The 24,872-nt window shown below is 35.5% G+C and overlaps 1 protein-coding gene across 5 annotated transcripts in view; it reads left to right on the top strand.

Annotated features, from left to right (window-relative positions):
- The window catches only part of LOC5570700 (protein sidekick), a 318,723-nt gene that overhangs the window by 7,767 nt on the left and 286,084 nt on the right, over window positions 1-24,872 (top strand). For all 5 annotated transcript variants that reach the window (XM_021845453.1, XM_021845449.1, XM_021845439.1 and 2 more), the window contains exon 2: window positions 3,079-3,986. In XM_021845453.1, coding sequence (XP_021701145.1) covers window positions 3,680-3,986 — 307 coding nt within the window. In that variant the 5' untranslated portion in view covers window positions 3,079-3,679. The remainder of the gene's footprint in view (window positions 1-3,078; window positions 3,987-24,872) is intronic.

The raw sequence follows: 24,872 nt of genomic DNA, 5'->3' as shown, positions 1-24,872 counted from the left end.
GGGATGTCAAAAATCCTTGTTTGCGGATGACACAGGCCTCTCCGCCAAAGGACGAAGCCTGCGTGTCATCTGTAGTCGGTTGCAAAAAAGTTTGGATATTTTCTCTTCATACTTGCAGAAATGGAAGATTTCTCCTAATGCTTCCAAAACTCAACTAATAAAATTCCCACATAAACCAAAAGCTCTTTATATGAAACCTTCAAGTAGACATGTTGTCACGTTGAGGGGGTTCCAATAATTTGGTCAGATGAAGTTAAGCTCATGCTAGAAAAGAATTTAACTTTCAAAAATCACATTGAGGGCATTCAAGCCAAATGTAATAAATATGTAAAATGTCTCTATCCCCTTATTAATAGAAAATCAAAACTTTGTCTTAAGAACAAGCTTTTTATATTCAAACAAATTTTCAGGCCAGCCATGTTGTATGCTGTACCAATATAGACTAGCTGTTGTAATACCAGGAAGAAAGCTCTGCAGAGAATTCAAAATACAATTTTGAAAATGATTCTGAAGCTACCGCCCTGGTATAGTACCAATGAGTTACATAGAATATCCAATGTTGAGACATTGGAACAAATGTCAAATAAAATAATTAATAATGTCAGGCACAAATCGTTACAATCTTCTATTGCCACGATTAATGCGTTATATGTTTAGGTTAAGTTAGGTTAAGTATATTCAAACCTTTTTTTTCTCTTATAAGCAGGTGAAATCAACTCACCTGTAAAAAATCTGAACTGCTACAGAAAATGAAATGTAATATGTTGTTAACAAAATGTTAATAAAATCTTAAATTTGTTCTACCAAATTAGTGTAGTCTAATAACACAGAACACCTAGATATAAGAAATGAATGTAATGTTTGGAATGATACTAATAAAGAAATAAAAAAAAATCAGTTAGATTTAGAAGGGTGTCTAAAAGAATCTCAGAGGAAATGCTAGAAAAATCACTGATGAACTCCTTAGAGGTTTCTGAAGAATCCCTGAAGTTTTTTTTTGAAGAAACTCAGAGTGATTCAATTTACAATCCCAGAGGACTTTCTTCTGAGAAAATGTTAATGTTCAAAAGAATTCCAGTAAGAATATCGGAAAAATTGTATTTGAATGAGTGTTCCTAGAGATATTTCCATGAGAATCCCACTTGTATTTCTGAATGAACTCAAAATTATTTTTCGAAAGTTTCTCAGCGCCTCAGCTTTGCTTCTAACCCCCTCATTACCGCCCAGACGTTACTAGAATTCGAAGAAAGCTTTGCGTCTTAACAGACTGAGTGCCAGGAAAATGAGGCCAAATAGAGACCAAACAGGAACAAAATGAAACCTAGTAGAGGCTAGGAAAAAAAAGTTTTATTCTTCATAGCATCAGAGCAGACATTTCTCTAAACCTTTTTTTTAATTCATCGTGACGTGTTTTTTTTTTCTAGGAATTTCTTCAGATATTTCTCCAAGAATTTTGTTTTAAGAATTCAACCTGAATTTCCTCAAAAATAATATCAGAAATAGATTTTCCCCAAAGGCTATATCAGAACTCATCTAAGTTTCTTCAAACAATTTTTGATCAATTTTTCTAGAAACTTCTCCAAGATTTTTATCCAGTGATTCATCCATCGATTGATTTCCCTGGAACATCCTCCAAGCCTTCCGATCAAAACGTCTTCTTCAATCAATAACTTCTTCAGACATTTCTATGGATTTCCTTTGAAATTGTCTTTTAGGGTTCATATACGAATAAAACTAGCGATTTCTCTTGAGATAACTTTATCAATTGCTTCAGAGATTCCATTTAATATTTCTACTGAAATTCTTCCAATAATTTTTTGAGATTTCCTCAAGTATGCCTTAAAATTTTTTTTTTAAATTTCTTCCAGGAATGTCTCCAGGGTCAAGATTTTTTTTCTAAAAATTGAATCCGTGAGGTATTACTAAAGAAAATCCTAGAGTAACCTCTGATAAAACTTTTGTAAGTTTTTAAATCACCCTTGATGAACGAGGATCTCTGAAATAATTCCTGGACATTTATTGAAGTTTTAGCAGATTTTCTACATAATTTGCTACGATAATCGAACAATAAATCAATCGAATCTCAGGATAGCATTCCGCAGGATTGTTAAGAGAAATTTCGTGAAAAACATTGTCCAGATTTCTATATATATTTGTGTAGGAATGATCGGATGTGGAATTATTGGAAACATTTCTGTAATATAAGCTAGTGTGAAAACTTAAATAGTTTTTTGAGAAACCTTTTAATAAATGTTTGGTAAAACTGCAGACGTTTTATTTGGATCAAATGCTGGAGAAATCCCTAAAACAAGGTTTGTTCGAAGAATCCCTCAAGGAGTTTTGGGTTTCTGGGAGGAAACGTGGATGAATTCTTAAAGGAATTCACATAAACATGCGGAGGAATTCTTGCATGATTTCTTGAAAAAACCCTCATGCTATTGTTTTCAAACACTGGAATAAACCAGTAGATTTTCTCGGAAGATATTCTGTAGAAATCTTTGGAAAATCTCCTAGAGTAACAACTGGAGAATTCGGTTGCAGGATTAGTGCAAAAATATCTGAAGTAAATTCTGGAGAAAATCCTTTTAAGCATCCGTTGAAACATCGCTGGAAGGTTTTCTGGGAGAAGAAAATCCCTGTAGGAAACCCTGAAAGTATTCTAAAACTATAGTCTCTGAAGGTTTCTTTGAAACCTGTACAATTTTGCATCAGGATTCCATGCAAGCAGAATAAGGAAAAAAGACCTTGGGCGACTGTTTTGGTTGAAAATAGGGTACTTAGAGACCTTCTTTTCACGATCCAGAACTTTTGGGGGTTATGCACACACCATGTCACACTTACTATGCTAGTGCCATGATAAACCTTATCTATCGTGTCAAGGAATTTTTGTACCTAAATTATTACGGTTGTCTGCATTGAAAAGTTTCTTATTGAAATAATCACTGTTACAATTGGACACAATGTGATACCTCCCTGTGATACTTGTTACGTGAACGACTTCATTGTAAGAACAAGCCTAATTACCCCCAATCAAATTGCTCAATATTAAACAAATTCCATTATCTTGTCTCGTTTCAGTGTCCAGCAGTGTGTCTAGTCGCTATTCGAGGAAAAGAAGAAAATCCCACCGCAAACATCACCTGGTGTATCTCGTGCAAGCAATTGCCTCAAGTGTTGTATTCTAGTGCAATACCTACCTACAATTGAATGCTTATGTGATAACGGGTTTAATTACGAAGTACGTGCAGTGTTGGGTCTATACATATTCAAATAACAACGGCAAACAAGAAGGCAGCGACGGGCATTGCGCGGGAAATGTTGGGTGTACCCTTAGGCAGAAGGGCATCGCTGTTATCTATGTGCTGTATCGTGGTTCGTGGTGAATAAGTGTAAATACACTTACAGTTAAGGAGGATTTCAAAACAATCCTCACCGCGCAGCGATAACGTGTGATAACCGCGAGTGTGAAGCTCCCGTCACCTTCGTTTGGTGTCCCACCTTTTTTGTGAGTGTATCTGCGCGAGTGGTTGTTTTATCAGCTGCCGACCAACTTTTGATTCGCGAGAGTCGCGCTATCAATCGGAAAAGCAAACAAACAAAAAAGTCATCCATATTCGAAGCGATGAGTAATCGACAGGAAACGGAGGAAGCTTCTGCGGCACAATAGATCCGCCTTAAAATGGAAGCACATGAGCGACTTTTGCACCGACTTGTGTTATCTACAGCGACTAAGAGCATCTCGAAGATGGCTCAATGCGAAGACCGTTATTCGTCGAACTTTCGTGATCGAGATGTTCTAGTGAGGCAACGAGTTTCAACATCGACTAGAACGTCGCTTCCATACGCAACGATGCGTAATGTGCAGTGCTCCAGATCAACGACAAGACCGGCCAGGTCAAGTCGGGTGTTATCAGCTTGGACGATGCTGACAACCGCGAGCGTAGTGGTGCTACTGCTGCTGTCGCTATCATCGAAAACCCATGCAGGTTAGTGCAAGCTCTGTGCCTACATGTACCTTCATTAGGGTGTCTCAGAAAAAAAAGTCATGGTGTTTAAAACCTAGACTGAAAGATATGCTTACTGGTAAAAATAGTTTAGGGATCCGCTGGATGTAATTACGAAAAATTGTAATGTTTGATGAGAATTTACATAGTTATAGTTTTTTTTTATTATTTTTGTTTATTGGACGTTAAGGTGATTATAGAACGAAGCCACACTTCAAATTTTCAAGAGCACAAGACTTGAGAACCAAACAGTGTTCCGCGTTGAAAATCTATTCCATTGGTCACCACCAGCAAGCAAGCAATTTGATTGGTTTTCAACGCGAACTGTTGTCAGATACTCTCGTCTTGTGCATTTGAAAATTTAAAGTTTGGCTTCGTTTTATAATCACCTTAAATATTTGTAGACTATTCTAGTTACATAGTATGCTTAATAAATATGTATATCTTATATATTTTACTATTGGTTAATAGTATAAATTACTCATGAATCATTGCTGCGTTATTATCGTTTATCGTAGTATCGTTTCGCCTCCCAATAATTCTAAAAGAAATGCGAACCGTTTAGATTCATGTTACGTTCATTTAACGCCTCAGTAAAGCACTCATCGAAAATTTGAAAAAAGAGCGTAAAACTCATTCTACTACTTAAAATCAAGATGGCGTCAAAATCCAATACGTCAAAATCGTAGAACATGATTTAAAAAATTGTCCATTTCATAGGGTAAATATCATTGCTTACCTAGTTTTTATAGCCTATCTTACTCATATTTTACTCAGCTTTCTGATGGTGATCTCAGAATTCAGAAAGAGCGGTGCGTTGATGGTGAAAAAACGCTTTTTCTAACAAAATTTAAGATGGTGGCCAAATTCAAAATGGCCGCCAACATTTGTTTAGCTTCAATTGAAAGCTACATCCTTCCTTTATACGATGCCACTAAGTTTGCTATGTGTTCCTAGGGAAATGTGACACATATCACGTATTGAAATACCCATGATTTATCATAAAATGATCTCTTTCGCAAACTGGTTAGCTAGCTGGCGTACGAGGGGTCCACCAATTTGAGAAAACCGAAAGGACCACCCTTTAGTTTTAATATATAGCTACTAGGGATCAGTGACATAAAATTGGAATTCTAACGATTGGTGCCGATGGCTTCCTGGTTTCAGTGACAATTGCTCAATAATATTCATTGAAAAAAATATTAGAAAAATAGTAGGCTTCAAAAATATCTTCAAAACAGTCAAAATATTGTGCTCTGCCAGATAAATCCACCTAATGCGTTTATCTGAAAATGTCGATATACCGTCGCAGTGATAATAAAAATCACCAAATATTTCAGATTTAAGCTAGGTATGCTGTTCCGCTCAAGGAAAGTAAAAATTTCTGCTCAAGAAATGGTCAAGAAATTTCCTACAGTGAGCTGCGTTTGAAATGACATTTCTTTTCAGCTGCGTACTGCGATCAAAGAAAAATGCTTTTCTTGAGCATTTCTTGCAAGAAATTTCCCAAGCATCAAGATAGGCGATTACTTTTCTGTTGAAGTGCATACTTCGCTTTAGCAAATATGAAACATTTGCGTCCTTGAAGAACGAAAAAATCCAAGCCTACTTGAGTTTTGACGTTGCGTTTGAATTGCGCGCATATCTTCTGCGCGTTACCGCCGCCGCTGGATGTGGATTTAAAATGAGCGCCGCAATATGACAATTTTTATCAAAAGTGCTCATTAATCATATATAGATTCTGCGGAACCTCCAAACGATTTTTAAGAAAGTTGATTGTTTTTTACAGAAAAGATACAAATAAGCTTATCTTTCTGGCTTTTTGAGCTATGTTTTATTTTTCTGGGACACCCTAACCTACATTAAGTTGCGCGAATGGGAGGACGAAAACAACGCGGAGATCGATCAATCACGGGTTAAATTTTTGTTGCCTTCTATGGTAGATGCATGCGTTGATAATGCCATGCCATGTGTACGCAGGAGGTGTGAAAACTGGTTTGCCTTGAGCTGCTTGTAGTATAATTGCTGGGAAAAATGTCGAAGGCGTTATGAAACTAAGGACAAGGTTGCTAGAATTCTAAAATGATTGCCTTTCTTTGTAAACGGTTTCTAGTTTTAACCTCAAAAAGCTAAACACACTAAGTTGGTCGTAAATACTATATGTGCCATAAGTCATAAACGGAGAAAACTGATGATAAAGATCGTATTTCCATAGCACTTCATACAAAGGGCTTTCTACAAAATTTAAAATTCATGGTATTTTTCCGCTATTCAAACTCAAAAATGCTTGCAACGAATAGCTCTTTAGGAATTAATGTAAAAATCGCGTTTTATTTACATTTACGACATCGGTGTTTGTAAATGACTTGGCTCGTGAAAACGCAAGAGGCAAAATAATCTTTGGTGAAAGCAAATACAGTGCACTTTTACCAAAAGAGTTTTAGCATGTGCATTTTGATGAAAATGTCGGAAACCGGATGTATTATTGGTTGTATTTTATGAAGAGTCCCAAGAGCACCTACGGCAATTATCGGCGATTTTTTTTTATTGTATTTCTGATAAAATTTATGAATTACAAAAATTTCTTGCCAAATTGATATAGAAATTGCTGCTGGAGATCGTCAGAAAATACCCTTGAAAATTTCTCAACAAATATTGGCAAAATTCAACAAAAATTTCTTTATGGATTCTATTGAGAGGGGTACTGAAAATCTGCATTCACGAAATTAAAATTAATTCCAAAACTGTTTTCCAATTTTTGGTGGTTTGAATGACAAAATCAATCACAGTAAGAAAAAAAAACTTTGAAAATATCACTGTTCTTGTCGATATTTATAGAAGCACAGCAATATTGTACATACATTGAATACTTCTATCAAATTATATACAATTTCTGTGTCAAAGCACCTCATTATTTTTTTCTGCCCATTTGAACTACAGTTAACTCTCCATAACTCTATATTGAAGGGTCCATCGAGTTAGGGAGGTATCCACTTACAGAACACAAAACCAGTGCAACTGCAATCCAAGGGACCATCTAGTTTGCCATGAAAAACAACGGTGAAATTGATCAGTCATCAAATAGTGATGATCATTTGTTTCAAAAAATACCTCTATATCTAGCTTTCTATTTAGGGTGTCCCAAAATTGCACTTTGTTAGAAAACTTGGGATGTAACAATTGAACTTTTGTATGGGGAAAACTCTAAAAAATGACGTTTAGAGGTTGCCCCGGTGACATTTTTGAAAGAAGTCCGATTTTCTTAAGTAATCGCATCGTATCATGGGGTGTGGGTTCGATTCCCGCTTCAGCTATCGAAACTTTTCGTCAGGAATGTTTAATGGCTGTGCCACTGGAGCATGCTTGTCCGTTATCTAGTGTTAAGTTTAAGTTACAGTCTGTGCAGCTAAATGGCTAAAGACGGTGTCCGTGTCTTTTAAAAAAATTTCAACTGGTGATCCTTTTATGAGAGAGATTTGCGGAAACTGACGTTTCTGTCGAAGCGTGAGCCAATCGTGCAATTGGAGCTGTCAAATCGTGAGTCAAATGTTATGTTTGTTTTGAACTTTTTTCTTGAAGAGTGATGTAATCCGCTTGAAATAATTTTGGCAAAAGTTGTTTTTCATAGAGAAAAAATATGAAATATTTGCCTATTTCAATTTTGGTTTACAGGGTGTCCGCAAATTATCCGAACAGCAAAATATTGGAAAGATGATCTCGCATTTATAACAATGAAAAATCAATGTTTATGTACCTTTTTTTTGTTACCATCTATATGTTAACACAAAATACAAATTCAAATAATTTCGAAATGGTTGCTTGTTACTGAGAGAGGCAAATTTAAATTTTTTCGGGAACGTTTTTCCTGAGGGTCGCTAGTCATACTGAATATGTGTTATCTCTATAATCTAAAAAAGATGAATCCAAATGTCCTAATATTATTTGAAGTAACCTGCAGTATAGTGACTTCAAGTTAGACTGGAAATAGAAAATAATATGATTCAAATCCAGAGAGTTCTATGGTCATTTCTCTTCCGTCATAGAGCTTGAAAAACAGCTCCTTTTAAGACACCTTAATATATTTGGCTTGGTTTTGCAAATATTTGAAATCGGAAATGTATCAAACTTACTTCTTAAGCATATAATAAGCCAATGTTTAAAACCATACAAGAATATTGAATTTATTATGCTTGATTGTATAGAGCCATTAGTTTTCAAATGTAGCTCAAAGATCTACGACAAAACAAAATACATTTTTTGCAATGAGGAAGTCATATTCGTGTTACAATACTGCTCTTAACGCTGAACAAACTCAGCACTGCTGATTTGTTGCCAAATCATTCCATTTTGCTTCCGCTAATCTTTCATATAAAGGATCGCAAATATCAACAGGGTGTCTACTACCTGGATAAACCTTGAAAATCTGGAACTATCTGGGAATTTCATTCAACCTGGAAAAACCTGCAATTCTTAGGGAATTTCGGCTACATACAGGGAAATTATTTTGAAGCAGTAATGCATAGTTGAATAGGGTCGAATATATCGTTTTTGCGAAACAAAATCTTTCCAGTCAAAAAAATAGTTGACATGTTCAGTCCTGTTACCGATTGTTATTTATTCAGCATAAAACATGTTTAGACAAGAAAGCAAAACTTGAGATTGTCGTCAAGTTGGTAAAGGCAATTGAGACATGCACAAAAAATAGTACTTTTTAATTTAAGCAGATTTTTTAGAGTATTGGTTACTATTTTAATACAAGTCTCTATTTTAAAGGTATATTTTCAATCAAAATGGGCGCTTAAGTCCCTGTTTTATTCTGACCTTTTAGACTCCAGAGAAACCTTCAGAGATCATTACGTGACTATTCTACAAGTTCCTAATGATATTTTTCTCAGATCCCGAAGAATGCTTCATAAATTCTAGAAATTTTCCAGTGATTTTCTTCTGGAATACTTCCAGGAATGCTACCAGCGATTTTTAAATGGATGCTTAGAAGATTACCCTTGAAACAAATCCTAGAGATTATTCCAGGATTTCCTCCAAATATTTCTTCCACTGATTCCTTCACTGATTTCTGCAATTGCTACTTCTGAAAGATTTCTGACAGATCCTACATCCTACATCCTAGGCTCTTCAACAAACTCTGGAAGTTAAAAAAAAATCGTTTCGACATTTATCCACCCTGTTATAATTCCTATGCCTGTTTTTTCATTTATTCCAGGCATTTCCTTAGGGATTTTTTTTTTTCGAAATTCATCCACTCTGCTCAAAAAATCCTTCAGACGTTGTCGATAAAATCTATTATAGAAATTTTCGAGAATTCCTCGATTAATTTGACCTGTGATTCCCCTTTGAATTCATCCAAACTATTATTGCTGCTGTTAAAACATTTCTCTAAAATTTTTTCGAATAAAATTTCCAAATCGCCATGGATGTTTAAAACTTTACTCAGGGTTCCACGTGGTTCCACACCAGGTAATACTGCTTATGACAATAACTCAGATAATTTATGCATAGTTTTTTTTAGGTATTCTGTCCGAGTTTCTTCAAGAAGACTTGTAGGACATTATTCACAAATTCTGATGTTTTTTTTGTTATCTTAGCAATTAATCAAGAAAATTGAAGAATTATGTCATCAGACATAAACGAGTTCTTTCAGAGATCCTTGTAGGAAGGTATACTTAGAACTCACACAAGTTACTCTGTTTCTTTCAAAATTGCTCCCAGACTTTGAACAATTTTCTCCAAAAAAAATCTGAAAAAAATACCTAAAATTTCCCTGGAGACATCCCTGGATGGATGTCTGGAAAAAAATATTTGAAAACTTCCTTGGTTTATTTTTTTTTTAATAAAATTGTAGGAATTCCTGAATGATTTTTGAATGAATTTTGAGAAAACCCGTTGAAAAATGTAGTAAACGAACTTTGGAGGGATTTTTGATAGAATCTCCGAAGTTATTTTTGTGGTTTATTGGTTTTCACGGAATGAAAAAAAAATACCTAAATCATCTAAAATTAACTATTCGTCCATTTGTGTATTTTGGAGAATTTCTCAAAACTGGAATTGTTTTTTAAACCTGGAAAGTCCTGGATATATAAGGTAATTTCATTTCAGCAAATTTCCTAATTTTGCGAACTGATTTTTGACGTTTGTACTCCATTTTTATTCATATAGATAGATAATCCAAAATGGGTATCAAACTTAACTCTAGTATTGTTCTAAATCTTTGAAAAGAAGGGAAATTTTGTAAGGAAAAACTTTGCCGAAGACATCATACCCCTAACTTTATCCGTTTCAGAGTTTTCAACTTTTACTGAGGGCAGGAATGTGACTTTTTGGTATTTTTCCAAGATAGTTTGGACTCCAATGGTGAATAGTGAATTTTTTGGATACCCTTATACGCTGAATTTGAGTTCCCTTGTTCCGAATATGGTTAGGAAATTATCTAATAGGTAATTACTTACCCAACTTAACAAGCCACGTTCCAAAAGTATTTGGAAAAACTATGTATAATCTTCCATAGATTGATAATGTCTTTCTCTTTATCGGTACGCTCTTCTGCGATTAAAGATGACAGGATGCTAATTTCTTAGCACTTTTTCATATCATGACGCTAGTCATATCGATCCATTGCGCACAAGCGATCTTGCATCCTGAGTTGGAAACATGCCAACAAACTCAAACAAATGGCTAAAAAATCGCCTAAATTTATGCTCTAATAATATTCCATTGTGCACGTTTCCTTAATGCTGCTGTAATGTTATATTATCTAATGAATATAGCCTCAAATGCTGCTGTAGCGTTTCTTTTGCTATGAACCATTTTAAAAGTTCCAGAACAATCTACGAACTATAGATAAGAATGTTACTGAAAATTCTCAAATATCCCGATGAATTGCTATTGTAGTGTTATATTATCTGGTATTTTCAAATGACGATTGTCATGTTCTAGAATATAAATAGAATGTTGTAGTGTTCTAATATGTATGTTGTAGTGCTTGATAAAACATTTTGGCGGAACATTTCAAAGTGTACTGACCGACAGACAACTCTGGGATTTTATATAAATGATTTATTTTTAAGAATATCGCGATATACGCCAAAAAGTGAGCAATTTCGTATGGTATATCTAAATATATCTCGAACAATATTGAAAAAATAAGCAAGTCATTCTACTTTTGATGATGAAATCTGCTTCGTGGATCCATGTTTTAGAGTTCTATTATTGCGGGGAAATTTAAAAATTCGGATTGCTTCGCGGAAATAACGCGCAGCGAGCAATCTCCGCATAGAACAAATGAACCAAAGCAAGCACTGCAACTCAGTAGTAGGAGAGTGGATTGAATTTGATGACAGTATGCAGCATGACAGTAGTTTCTTTCGTTTCGTTTAAGTTACTGTTTCTTAAATGGGGTATGATGTGACGATCAGCAGATAAACCTAATCAGTCCATGACTTTTTAAAGCCAAAGACTTAGAAAATAGACCTTGCAATCCGACGATGTGGTCACGAACCGTTTAGTTGATACATCATTGAAGTGCATGAGCGACCCGGGCTCTTTTGCTAGCTATCGAGAAACGGATCACTCATTGAGCATTTTCTTCTACGATTCAGAGAGGAATACATAAATTGCTCCATCCCTAACCTATCAATGTTGGGCCACTTGATTCATTCAAAAGCTCCGGATTAGAGAATTTAAATACACAGGTTCTCTAACTCAGAACACTGGCTATCTCTAATAAGAATTATCATATGAAAATCAACATAATCCATTTGGTGTAGCGGGCCAAAATGGCTCGTTGACAGCGCATATACTGTGCTGTGCCATAAACCAACATAGTTCAATATTTGAGGTCGCGGGTGACTATGATTAATATAGTGGAAAATTTTCCAACAGATTGCCCTGGATTTTCCAGGAATCAAAATTTTTCTTGCAACGCGTAATACAATGTGGAACATTGTATCTCGATATCGAATTAGAAAATCACAGTAAAAGTTAGTTTTCATGGCTACCTCGATGGTCCCTGGGATCGCATTTGCACTGGTTTTATGTTCTATTCAGGGCTGGGAACCGTCAATGTTAATAAAAGGTGTCGCGCGATGCTTCTCTCACAGCAATCGGAGTGGCGAGACAATGACAGAGATTTTCTCCAAGTTTTCATTTTTCCGTCGCTATGCTTATTTTATTTCCTTTATTATGCCTGTGACGGAATCACAAACTTGAAAATTTTATTTCATTATCTGGTATAATTTTTATTTATATCATGGAAGGATATCCACTTAATGTAACAATTACATTTGCTTCCTGAAATTCCCCAAAATGTGATAGTCCTTTCACTATCGAGTTTTAAAGAGTTGACTGTATTCAAAATTCAAATCGCTATATTGCAAAGATCTTATATGCTTCTTCTTTTTCTTGGCATTAACGTCCTCACAGGGACAGAGCCTGCTTTTCAGCGTAGTGTTCTTATGAGCACTTCCACAGTTATTAACTGAGAGCTTTCTTTGCCAAAGTTGCCATTTTTGCATTCGTATATTGTGTGGCAGGTACGATGATACTCTATGCCCAGGAAATTCAAGGAAATTTCCATTACGAAAAGATCCTGGACCGACCGAGAATCGAACCCAGACACCATCAGCATGGCTTTGCTTTGTAGCCGCGGACTCTAACCCCTCGGCTAAGGAAGGCCCTATCTTAAATGCATACCAGTGATAAAAGTGAAATTATTGTGCAATTTCAAAAATTCTTCCCCGCAAAATTGAAATTGCTCAGGAAATGTTAAAAATAAACCGTTATTTTATTTGGACGCAATTTTTGATCATACCTTGAAAATTACAATTAGGAGAAATATGAATTGAATCAATTAAGATCGATATTGCAAAGTATTTATAAGCAGAAAGATCTCTTCTTCTTTCTGGCGTTACGTCCCAATTGGGACAAAGCCTGCTTCTCAGATTAGTGTTCTTATGAGCACTTCCACAGTTATTAACTGAGAGCTTTCTTTGCCGATTGACCATTTTTGCATGTGTACATCGTGTGGCAGGTACAAAGATACTCTATGCCCTGGGAATCGAGAAAATTTTCTTTACGAAAGGATCCTCGACCAGCGGGATACGAACCCACGACCCTCAGCATGGTCATGCTGAATAGCTGCGCGTTTACCGCTACGGCTATCTGGGCCCCAGAAAGATGCTTTAATGAATATTCTGGACCACCCTATGCTAATATAGGTGAAATTCTTTAAGTTGGCCAAAGAAAGCTCTCAGTTAATAACTATTGAAGTGCTCATAAGAACACTAAGCTGAAAAGCAGGCCCTGTCCCATTAGGGACGTAATTCCAAGAAGAAGAAGAAGAAGATACATTCTTTAATCCAAAACTGAAATAAAAAATGAAGTTGTGGAAACTCTCTATAACCAGTCTTCAGTGTTTGACAAATTTTGATTACTACCAGCACTTATTAACGTTTGTGACATAAATGCATTCGCCTCAATAAATAGCCCAGGTCGACACTCATTTAGCAAATGGATCAAATTCGGTTAGGAACACATTCATTTTTCTTAATTTGTTGAAACTGCAGCCGAAAGATATCATCTCTTTTGGTGCCCCCATCAAGCATATGCCTAAACACCCTCAGACCAAACGAAGACACATTAAGTGCAAAGGGCATTCCAGTGTGTGGCGGCGGCGGTGCAGCATCTTTACTAAATGACAGGAAAACACTCCAGCTTCCAGAAACAAAGCATAAATCATATATTCATAACATCTGCTTTCTTTCACGCCAGTACGGTTCTGGGAGCCGAGAAGAAAGAAGCAGAATTTCGGTAAGCTTATATGGAACGGGATGACACTCTCATATGTGATCATATGTGGTGGGTGCGACGGAAAAGCATCTTCAGGTTTGTGCTGGACTGATGTAACCGAACTGCTCAGTATCACAAAGCCTTGATGTCAAAAAATGCAAGAAACGATTCTTCTTTTCGGTGAAAGTAAACAGACAGTGACTATGTGAGGCTGAGACTACAGGAGAAAAGTAGCATGACAGAAACTTATAACACGTATGAAGTCCTAGCTCGCTTTGCCCCAGAAACACTAATGTGAGAAACATTTGATTTCGTTTAGTGCTTCTCCGACATTCGGTTATGTATGCAAAAGTGCATAAGGGTTGGTGTCCTACTTTTGCCATCTGTCGACGCAAGTCGTCAGCGAGTTTGGTGTTACATGATATGTACCTAATTGGTTTCGTATCCACACTGGCTCAATTATGGAGGTGATAATGAAATGTAACATTTTTATGAGATGATCCGAGGGATTTTATCTAATTTGTTTCAATATCCTACTTTTGATTTTTGAAAGTTTTTTTTTTATCTAGCATGAGCCCTAGATACTTAACTTCATCTGACCAATTTATTGGAACCTCTCTCATCGTGACAATCGGTTTCAAATAATGTAAATTTTACACCAACTTGGACTGCTTCGGTCATAGTGGTGGCTTTGAACATTGCATCAATCATTTGATTCAATTGTTCAGTTAGAAAAATAAAATCAGAGGGAGACATATCACTTGAAGTGAGTACATTATGTGATGATTTTCCGTTAGAATTTTCGGTAGACGAAGAGGCGGAGTAGAAGTTTCCTGTGGCGGCAGGGTTTTTTCCATTTGATTTGAAACAATTAGAACGGGTACTCATAGTATGTAAAGGGGAGGGGTTCAAATTACCTGCTACGATATCGGCAAAGGATTTTCCGTGATTAGATACATTCGAATTGGAAAGATTCGAACGGCTACCCGACGGATTAAAATTAGGTTGTGAATGAGCATGATCATAATCTTCCTGATGGGTATGATTCTTTATCAAGCGATTGTTAACTGAAGAATGAGCATGGTTCGAAACTCTACTAGGGAAATTTCGGAAACGACCGTTATCGTAACGGACATTACCGTTTATCTGCTTGACACGCGCCTCGACGACTCGCCTACGCGAATGGCAAACCCAAAAACTTGTTATTGCCCCCGCAATTTGCGCATATGAACTTGTCGGTATCTTCCTTCACTGGACAGACGTCCTTAGCGTGAGAAGAACCTTCGCAAATCATGCATTTAGCATCCATGCTGCAATGTTTCGTACCATGACCCCACTTTCGGCGCCGACGGCACTGAGTGGGGTTCTGGTAATTTCCTCCAGGTTTCTGAAAATGTTCCCATGTCACACGGACATCGAAGATAAGTCTAGCTTTTTCTAAAGCTTTAATATTATTTGTTCTTTTTTGTTAAAGTGAACTAAAAAATATTCTTGAGAAAGCCCTTTCCGAACAATGCCAGATTGGGTTCTCTTTTTCATAATTATTACTTGGACTGGGGAAAATCCAAGTAAATCATTTATTCCATTTTTGATCTGTTCAGGTGACTTAAAGTCACTTAAGAGACCTTTCAAGACGACATTGAACAAACGTTCAGATTTGTCGTCATGAGTAAAAAATTAGTGCTTCTTCTCTTCAAGATGTTTGAGAAGATGTTCGCGATCTTTAAGAGTTTCTGGCTATACGCGACAGTCTCCTTTCTTTGCGATTTGGAAGAAAACCTTGATTCCATTAAGGGGGTTCAAGATCTCCTGCCTAAATCCTCCAAATTCGGAACAACTGACCACGATTGGCGGCACCCTTTGTTTCCCTACTTGAATCTAAGAGCCTGGGCTAGAGGTCGCTTCGATTTGATGTTCGGAAAATTTATCTAGAGCATCGAACTGATTGCTCAATTCGATGCAATTATCAACATTAACCATTTAAACCCTTGGAAAAAAGCGCTTATTTCGGAGAAACGTCCTTTCTTCCATTTTTGCCACGTTTAGTGACAGTTTTAAACCCCACTTTTTTGGAAGGAAGTTGTGTATTCAGGGATCCACCCTTTCTTTCGTTCGTGGTTGCAACCATGTTCAGTGAATAAACGATAGAAGACGTGACCTTCTAAGAGGTATTTTTTACCAAGACGGTATCCAATCAATGAATGTCTGGGTCTCCTTATTATGTACTAACAATAATTCTATGGGTGCTGCATTTCATCTTTACTCTAACTAAATCATGCCATTCCCTTCAATCCAACATACTTTGACATACTTTGCCTCCATCAATCTTCACGCTTAGGTCAGTCATTCAACAGATGAATTACTTAGGTACCATTCGTTCCACCAAATGTTCCGTCCGATGGGAAGGTGACGAACTGATAAAATTCAACTGTTCAATTACCGAACCCCTTCACACCATGGCCGGCCTTAAATGACTTCTCACATAGGAAACTAGCAATCAACGATCGAATCCGAATGGTTACCCATCTTCTCGTCGTACACCACCGTGCCGAATACATACAGTGTTGGACTATACGTTGACAACTTTTTCGATTTTCCATACAAAATGGTAAATTTTAGAATTTGAATTATTTATTTTTACTTTTTTTTCAAACATCACTTGAATGTCACCATATAAGCAGAAAGTGTTTGACTTAGTGATTTTTTTTGATAATATTTTTGTTTGGCCTTTCATATTTTCAGATAAATCGTTTATAATTTTTCGTCAAAAGTTTCACATTAGTCAAATATTTTTTAATTTTCAATTCGTGAGTAAAGTAATAATAAATACAAATAAAATAAATAATCAAAAATATATGTTGCAATTCATATTATATTGACGTGCTCTGAAAATTTCATTCAAATCGGTCGACACATAACTGAGATCTTGCCAAAAGTTGATGATTTTGTATTGAAAATCGATAAAGTTGCAAATGCTTTATCCACTACTGTACCTATAGACGCGCAAGAATGGAAAAATTATCTGAATTGAAAAAACGAACGAGCCGGAAATTACTGTCACTTTCGAAGCAATTAGACTTGAGGGAGAACCATTTTCAAATGGTCCAGGGAAGAAAATGAACAAAACCGAAAAGTAAATGGATGGTGATCTTTTGTTTTGATCCGAAATGTTTCGGACCTTTTTTTTTCCTTTTGTAGGGCGTTTCTTTACATCCCGTGTGATGTTGTGCTGGTAGCAGGGTCCATTGAAATTCAACAGCTGCCGAGTTGATAAAAGCAGGGTCTTCCTTAGAAAAAGGGAGTATTAGCGCAAATAACCTGAAATTACTCAGAAACAAGAGGTCGCAACCTCTGCGGAATTGTCGATTTGTAAAGGAACACACTCAGGTTGTGATCGATAGAAATTAACACGGCTGATTTCCAAATTGACCTTCTTAGTTGGTTTGGTTGCTGGTTTGAAAGTGTTCGTTAAACGATGATTCCGAGGTGAGTCTGTGTGGATGGAGAAGGAAAATAGCCAATTTATCGAACAAAAAATTGAGGTAATCATAAAAATGAATGATGAAAGAGAATGGGAGGAGAAGGAAGTCATGCTAGTAAAGCAACGACGACGACGAGGTCGAATTGCAGCTCTCCATTGCACAACGGGTTAGAGTACGAATATAATTTAAGTGCAAGAGTTTTTATTTTCTATACCCTTTTTTACGATTTTTCTCAAATATTTCTACTAAAAACTAAAGTTTTTCAGCTTCGAATCTTCCAATGATGAGTTGAGTATTTAATATTTTTTGACCGCTGTTGTGAATTGTATTGAATCTTACGTTAACATTTTTGAAATTAAGATTTTATGTATTTTTTACATTATGAAATGGGATGACAACAATTCTAGTTATTCCTATAAATGTTACTGCACAAATTATTCCAGAAGTTATAAAAGGATGCCTCCAGAAAGCCCTGCAGGACATTGCCCTAAGATCCTTGAAAGAGTTTGTCCTGTATTTTTCAGTAGATGCATAAGAATTTTCTTTAGAATATCATTTAGAAATATCTCTGGAATCTCTAATTATATGCAAATAATGCAGAATAAGTTATGAAGGAATCTCCGATATAATTACCGGGTGTACAATTAAATAAATATTGTGGTTGAAATTTCAAATAAATAATGAACAGAACTTTGGGAGGGTATCATAAGGAAATCAGTATAAATTGCTCTTCTGGGAAAATCTCAGGATGAAATTAGCAAAAATTCGTAACGAAATCCCTAAAATAAATGTGAAGTAACTTCTACAGATACCCTTAGAGAAATTTTTGTTTAAAATTTTGCGGAAGCCCTGGAAGAAATCCGAGAAAAAATCTTGAGGACTTGTGGAGGAATTTTTGAACAAATTTCTGGAGGTATCCTTGGAGAAATTACTTAATGAAGAATTCATGAGAGAGTGTCTTTCGGAAATATGGAGGAAAATAGGCGATATTGGTTGAATTATTCAAGTGGTGCTGTATTTCTACAAAAAATGCATACATAAAAAAACAAACCGTAGTTTTTCTTGAGGATGCCTTTGAAATTATGCTTAAAGCATGACCCTTGACTGGCTCTCGGGGGAATTCTTGATAAGAGACTCTCATTTCGAGTCCAACAAACGATCTTTAAAAGACGAGAAAATTGGTATACGCGCCATTATTTTCATTATGTGAAAAATTTGAATTTTCTCTTAGGCATGCCGTTAAATATTTCGACTGAAATCTTCAAAGCATTTTTGCAGGAATTTTTAATGTTGAATTGTTTATCGAAAGTCTTGTCAATTTTTTTTTCTTCTATTAATACTTAAAGGATCTGTGAATCTTCTTAGAAAGGACTTCGACGAACAGTAAGTCAAATTATAAATTCACCAAAGACCTCACAAGTAATTTTCTTAGGATATGTCTCATAAATCGCAAACATCATGCTAGAAATTAATATGCATCTGCTGCTAATGATATTGCTCTGAATCCACTATAGATTTTGACGAGATTCGCTTGGGGTTCCGGTAAGTATCCCGCCAGGAATTTGCAACCAATTATTTTTCACAATAAATTGGTTAGAGTCTGCCAAAGATGTTGCTATGAATTAGCTGAAAATATCAAGTAAGATCTGTCAAGAAACTTTTAAGTCCACTAAAAATCTTGTAAGATCTTTCAATGAGTAAAAAGGTTTGTCCAATTTTGTTGGGAATCCAACAAAGATCTTCTAAAATATTTAACAAGGCACTCACAAAATTAGGATCTTGTATGAATCCGCTAAATTTTCCATAAGATCTTTTGGAAAATCTATCAGAATTTTACTAAAAATCTTACAAATAATCCGTAAGGAAAAAGCGAAATAACTTCACATGAAATCAATAAAAATGTTTTTGAGGATTGTGCTTAAGGTGAAGATGCATCGAAGCCAACCCTCGAATTTTCAAGGGCACAAATTTAGAGAACCTGACAGCTGTTTAAGCTGAAAACTTAATTGATTGGTCGTATTCTGGTAGTGACCAACCGATTATGTTTTCAGCTTGAACGGTTGTCTGGTTGTCTAGATCTGATTTGTGTGTGTGGGCTTCGATGAATCTTCATCTTAAATTATTTAGTCTGAAGCAAATCACGAGAAAATACTCAAAGTGATACCTGGCGTAATGTAAATAATCAATCCCAAAGAAATTTCCAAAAGTGCCCTTAATTTCCAATTGGATTATCTAAGGAGTCCTTATGAAAACTATGAAGATTATTGCATAATCCTTGTTATGTCTCTTCAATGGTAATGTAAGAGATTTTGTTTGGATCGATGCTCCTAAATATAATCCAACTATAAAAACAATTTTCGTGATTGCATGCAACTCTTTTTTTTGCTTGATGAATGTATGGTTCGTTGTTCATTTCGCAACTTATTGAATGAATAACACAGCGTAACAAAAATGATATTTTTGCGTGTCTCAAGGATCAAATAATGTGTGAACTAGTTCACCAAGCAAATTGAAATAGTACGGGCTGTCGCGACAACAGTTGTGATTTATATGCTATGATTTTGTAACAAAGATATCTATCGACACCAAACCAAAATGTATTCCTCAAGAATATTTTTAAGAACAGTACTCGACCGTTTTTATTCACAGTATGGCCCTTTTCAATACGTTAAAATCAACAAATGTACGCACTATATACGGTTCGAGTGAACCACAGTGTGAAATCGGTATATCTCAAAATCCAGATAATATAGAAACTTACGGTCTTTAGTAAAGTTGTTCTGGAGGTGAAGCGCTATCTGATGGTACCTCATTCAATTCGGAATTTTACCGCTAGATGGCACTAGTGGGCATGGAAGTTTCACTTTTGTTTTGCAGATATTTCAGGATCCTGACCATTTAGAAGGTTGGCGTTTAGTAAGTGAAGAACTAAAATTGTTCAAGCTAGTTGATTCAAAATTTTGACACTAGGCGGCGCTAGTGAGCATGAAACTTTTGTTTTCAGATGTCTCAATATCTTAAAATTTAGACGGGCTATGATATTTTTGAAAACGGCAATGGATTCTGCAACCCTTGATTTAGTTAATACTGGTATTTTTCTGCCTGAAACAAAAATGTGTTCCGCACTGTAACTATTGCACATGTCATTAAAATCGTGGTGTTATCGTCCTACCTGTTAGCTAAAATTTAAATATTGAAAAAAAAAAAGTACAAAAAATTCGCCATGGCGGGATTTGGTGATAAAGGGTTAAGTATAACAATTCATTCACTCACGTTTTTAGCATTTTTAGATATTCTCATATCATTTTAAACTGCAAAGATTACTAGGGTGACATGTTCTATTCTCAGTGGTTTTGTTTCATTCGTCATGAGAGATTTCAATTAGCCTAATCGTTCAGATGCATTTCTGTACAAATATGTAATATTATATAGTTCTGGTTCACCCGGCAAAAGCTGTATGTATTGCCATGTAGTAGACTGTTTAGCCTTGCTTTGTAAAAAACCCTTCCAAAATGTCGAGTTTTTATTCACTGTTTGTTCTTCTTATTTTCTTAGAAGTGATTTCCTTATCTTATTCCACACTAACACACCACAATTCTTCACGATTCCAACAGTGAAAGAGACGTGATTTTTTTTCATTTAAGAAAAGTTATCCGTTCAAATGTTCATTATAAAATAACTATTGAGGCGATCAATACTATTTTATGTCACACTGTAGCTCCAAGTATAAGTAATTGAGGACAAATTAAAAATAATTTGAAGAACTTTCATAAAAAATGTTATTTAATTACATTTGTTTCTGCATCTTTGGTACAAAAACAGAAATATAGGAAGATAAAAATGTTTGTGTCTAAACCGCAAGTTTCAGATGTCTCGCGTAACAATTCTAAAGGGCCAATGATCAAATTGTAAACAAATCGGGGTTTGATACCATTCGATAGCATCTCCCAACACCCACAAACAATGCAAACATTGTCAACATAATTATAAAACTTACCGTTATAAACTCGGTTTTCAAAACGGCCAATAATCGCTTTTTTCCAAATTATTCATTGGCCCCCGCTCGAAAAGGCCAATGATTGGTTCTCGCTCCATCAAGAGGGCCTACAATCGGAAAATTTCGCAAACTTTTACTTTTAAACTTTTGTCATTGGCCTTAGCATGGTGAGAGGCCAATGACTCTCTCTTGCTCATTCATTGAAAACCGAAAAGGCCTAGCCTTGGGCCAAGCACGCTAATAAAATTCTATTTTGGCCAATAAAAAAGGCCCACGCCTAGATGAAAATCGAAAATGGGCCAAGCATTTATACTCATCATTTTTCCACATTTTTGTCAGTTTCCAGAATAAAATCATTTATTGCTGTGTGCATTTGAAATGCAGGTTGGCGGTGATATGGATCATGGTTGCTTAGTATCCTTTGGTTACTTTGTGTTACCGCGTTTGAAGCGCAGTAAAGCTGGATTTGCACGTCAAATGCAAACAGCAATATTAGCGTGTAGTAATAGTAAATCGTCACTCAACTAGCAAGAAATCACATTGATTGATTTGAATTCTAAAAAATAGGAATTTAAAATGTGGTGAATAATATTCAAATCGAATTTTCTCAGAGTCAACGATCTGAGGATTGGCCCTTTTGAATTGTTACGCGAGATGTATGGTATTTTCGGGAAAGTTTTGGTTCCGCCGTGCGGGGTGACATTGGGCCTAGGGGGTGACTTTGACCGCCCTTTTCGATGCATCCCATGGCTAGAACGGAAGTCAAGAAACTAATCCATGACCCTCCAGGGGCTATTTACAACGTATTCATGAAGCTTGCCACATTGTTTTCATTATTCTGATTTTAGTTTGCTGTAAACATCTTGGCCCAAAGTCACCCTTATGGACCAATGTCACCCCGCACGACGGTTCATGATGAACATACCCTAAGCGTTTCTCCTATAAATACTTTGTAGCAAATTCTGCGAAGAGACATCTTGAATATTTTTCAAGTTATCGTCCAAAACCTTTTTTTTTTTTTCAAATACACTAAAGTCTTTTTTTACACGGTCCCCCGTGCCGTGCAAAAAAAATTCCGCGCGAAAAAAACGTGCTTATTCCGGAATCCGTGTAAAAATAAACCGTGTTAATTCAGGAATCCGTGGAAAAAGTACCGTGTTTATTCTGAAACCCGTGTAAATAAGAAAAAAAGCCGTGTTAATTCCGAAATCCGTGTAAATAAGTAAAAAAATCGCGTTAATTCCGAATTCCGTGCAAAAAAAGTACCGTGTAAATTCCGAAAGGCGTGTAAAAAAAGCCGTGTAAAAATAAAACGTGCTAAAAAAAAAGTTTAAAAAAGAACTTTAGTGTATCCATAAAACTTTTCTAACAAAAAACGCCCAAACAATTTTGTTACTATAAATAGAAGAAAAGATGGTCTTGTTATTGACCTCAAACGATTTACGATCAGTTTGCCCCTATAAAATTCATCCACAGTCGAGAACATTTGTTTTTATAAATCTCTGATAGCTCTGCAACAACATCTTTCGCCCAAAAAAACCAAGATATCTGTTATATCTTGGTTTATTTGGGCAAAAGATGCGTAAACAAAAGTTTCAAAAGTGATTGGAACAAAGTTTCTGTGAGAAATTATTATATAAAAAATTATTGAGAAAGTACACGGTACTCCATCTACTTTTAAGTCTCTCTAACATATTTGTTAAAAAAAAAATATCAAAACTCGTTAACAATAAGAGAAAGAAATTTGGGTTCTATCTTTTACTGCAAATCGGTTGTTTGAAAACATTGTAGAACATTGTACAGGTCGAAATGAATCAACTCAAAAGTTATATTTCTGATCTTTTTAAACCTCCCTATCACTGAAAAAATCCATATACACAGCAAAAAAAAATCTTAAATTTACATGGCACGTAAACTTCTACGATAATCATGTTAAACGAGTTATAACTAAATGTTCAACGATAAATAATGTTAACTGTCTCATTGCATTCGAAAATGCTTGCAATCTTGCTTGATCTTTCATCCAACATTCGCCAATATTGCATGCTTTCTTGCATCTAAAAAGTGAAATTGAAAACAAGATCGCTCAGTTTACATGATTCCACGCTGAATATTCTGCCAAAAATAATGCACATGGATGGATCGACGGCTTGTCATTCCATGTGCATTATTTATGATTGAATTTTCAGCGGGAAAGTCATGTAAACCGAGCCGTTTTGCAAGCAACATTCTTTGAGAGAAGACGATTCGCGTTCAATATTAAGGAATTTGGTAAAAATGTTGGATATAATAGATCATTGAAGAATACATGAGAGATGGCTTTACATGATTGAAACTAAAATAATGTTACGTGTAAATCTAAGATTTTTTTGGTGTGTACATGAAAATGGAGTGGTATTTGTATGTCACGAAATGACTTGAAAACGGATGAACGAATTGAGGTAACTTTTCCACAGTTGCACTCGACAAGGGATGCGACGTGATAGTGCGATGAAAATGTTTAGGAAAGTCTCCGAAATAATCGGGATAACGGGAGAAGACTAAGGGATGGTACACAAATTATGTCACGCTAAATTTCAACTTTTTCGCTTTTTTACTGCACACAGCTAAAAATATGTTGTAAATTTAAGTTTATTTTCATGCACATATTTGGAGCATCTAAATAAACGTAAATTTCAACGACCAATCCATTATTTTTCAATCGAATTCACTTTAAATTTACACGATCATGTAATAATCAACCATTTTTAGTTGAAAATTGAATGTATATTCATTTAAATTTAAATGATGCTGTAATAACACACGAATTCGATTTACTTTTACAGTAGGCTTCAGTTTACATTACATTGAAAATTAAATATTTTTTTCTGTGCAGGCTTAACCTGTGACAATTAGGCATTGAAATGAACATGTATTTAGTTTTCTATCAAATATTTCAAAATTCGTTGTTTAAAAACGAAAAACTTGCCTTTTTGTAGAAAATTTTCGAATTTCGAGTTTAAGTAGTAACATTTTTTGAAACCTATATTACAGTTGACTCTCCATAACTCGATATTAAAGGGACCATCGACTTATAGAATTATCGAGTTATATAATACACCGACACAAAAAAATCCGAAAACAAAGGAACAAATATCTGTATATCTAATACATTTATGATCACTTCTGTAAGAAAGCAATATTATTTTGTTGATAATATTTTAAAAACTATTATTTGAAAAAAAAAATCAAAATGCTCGAAAAATCATGTTATTTTTATCGACAATATATTTTTTAGTTTTCATGTTTTTCAACTTTTATTACAACTGGCAAGTATTTATTCACCGTCAAATAAGCATTAGTCCAGGTTTCTCCGAATAAGAAGGATTTTAAAATGGATATCGAGTTATGGAGAGTAATTTACCTCTCACGTGACATCGACTAGTGGAGATATCGAGTTATAGAAATATCGACTAATGGAGAGCACGGATGTATGAAAATTTGAAGGGACTGAAAAAGCCATCGACTTATAGAGTATATCGAGTTATAGAATATCGAGTTGTGGAGAGTCGACTGTAATATGTTTGACTGGATTAACAACAAGTTCAG

This window comes from Aedes aegypti, chromosome 1 (genome assembly GCF_002204515.2).
Source record: "Aedes aegypti strain LVP_AGWG chromosome 1, AaegL5.0 Primary Assembly, whole genome shotgun sequence".
In the NCBI taxonomy this organism is placed as follows: domain Eukaryota; kingdom Metazoa; phylum Arthropoda; class Insecta; order Diptera; family Culicidae; genus Aedes; species Aedes aegypti.
The sequence above is the reverse complement of the archived record's forward strand: the minus strand, read 5'-3'. Positions and strand labels throughout refer to the sequence as shown.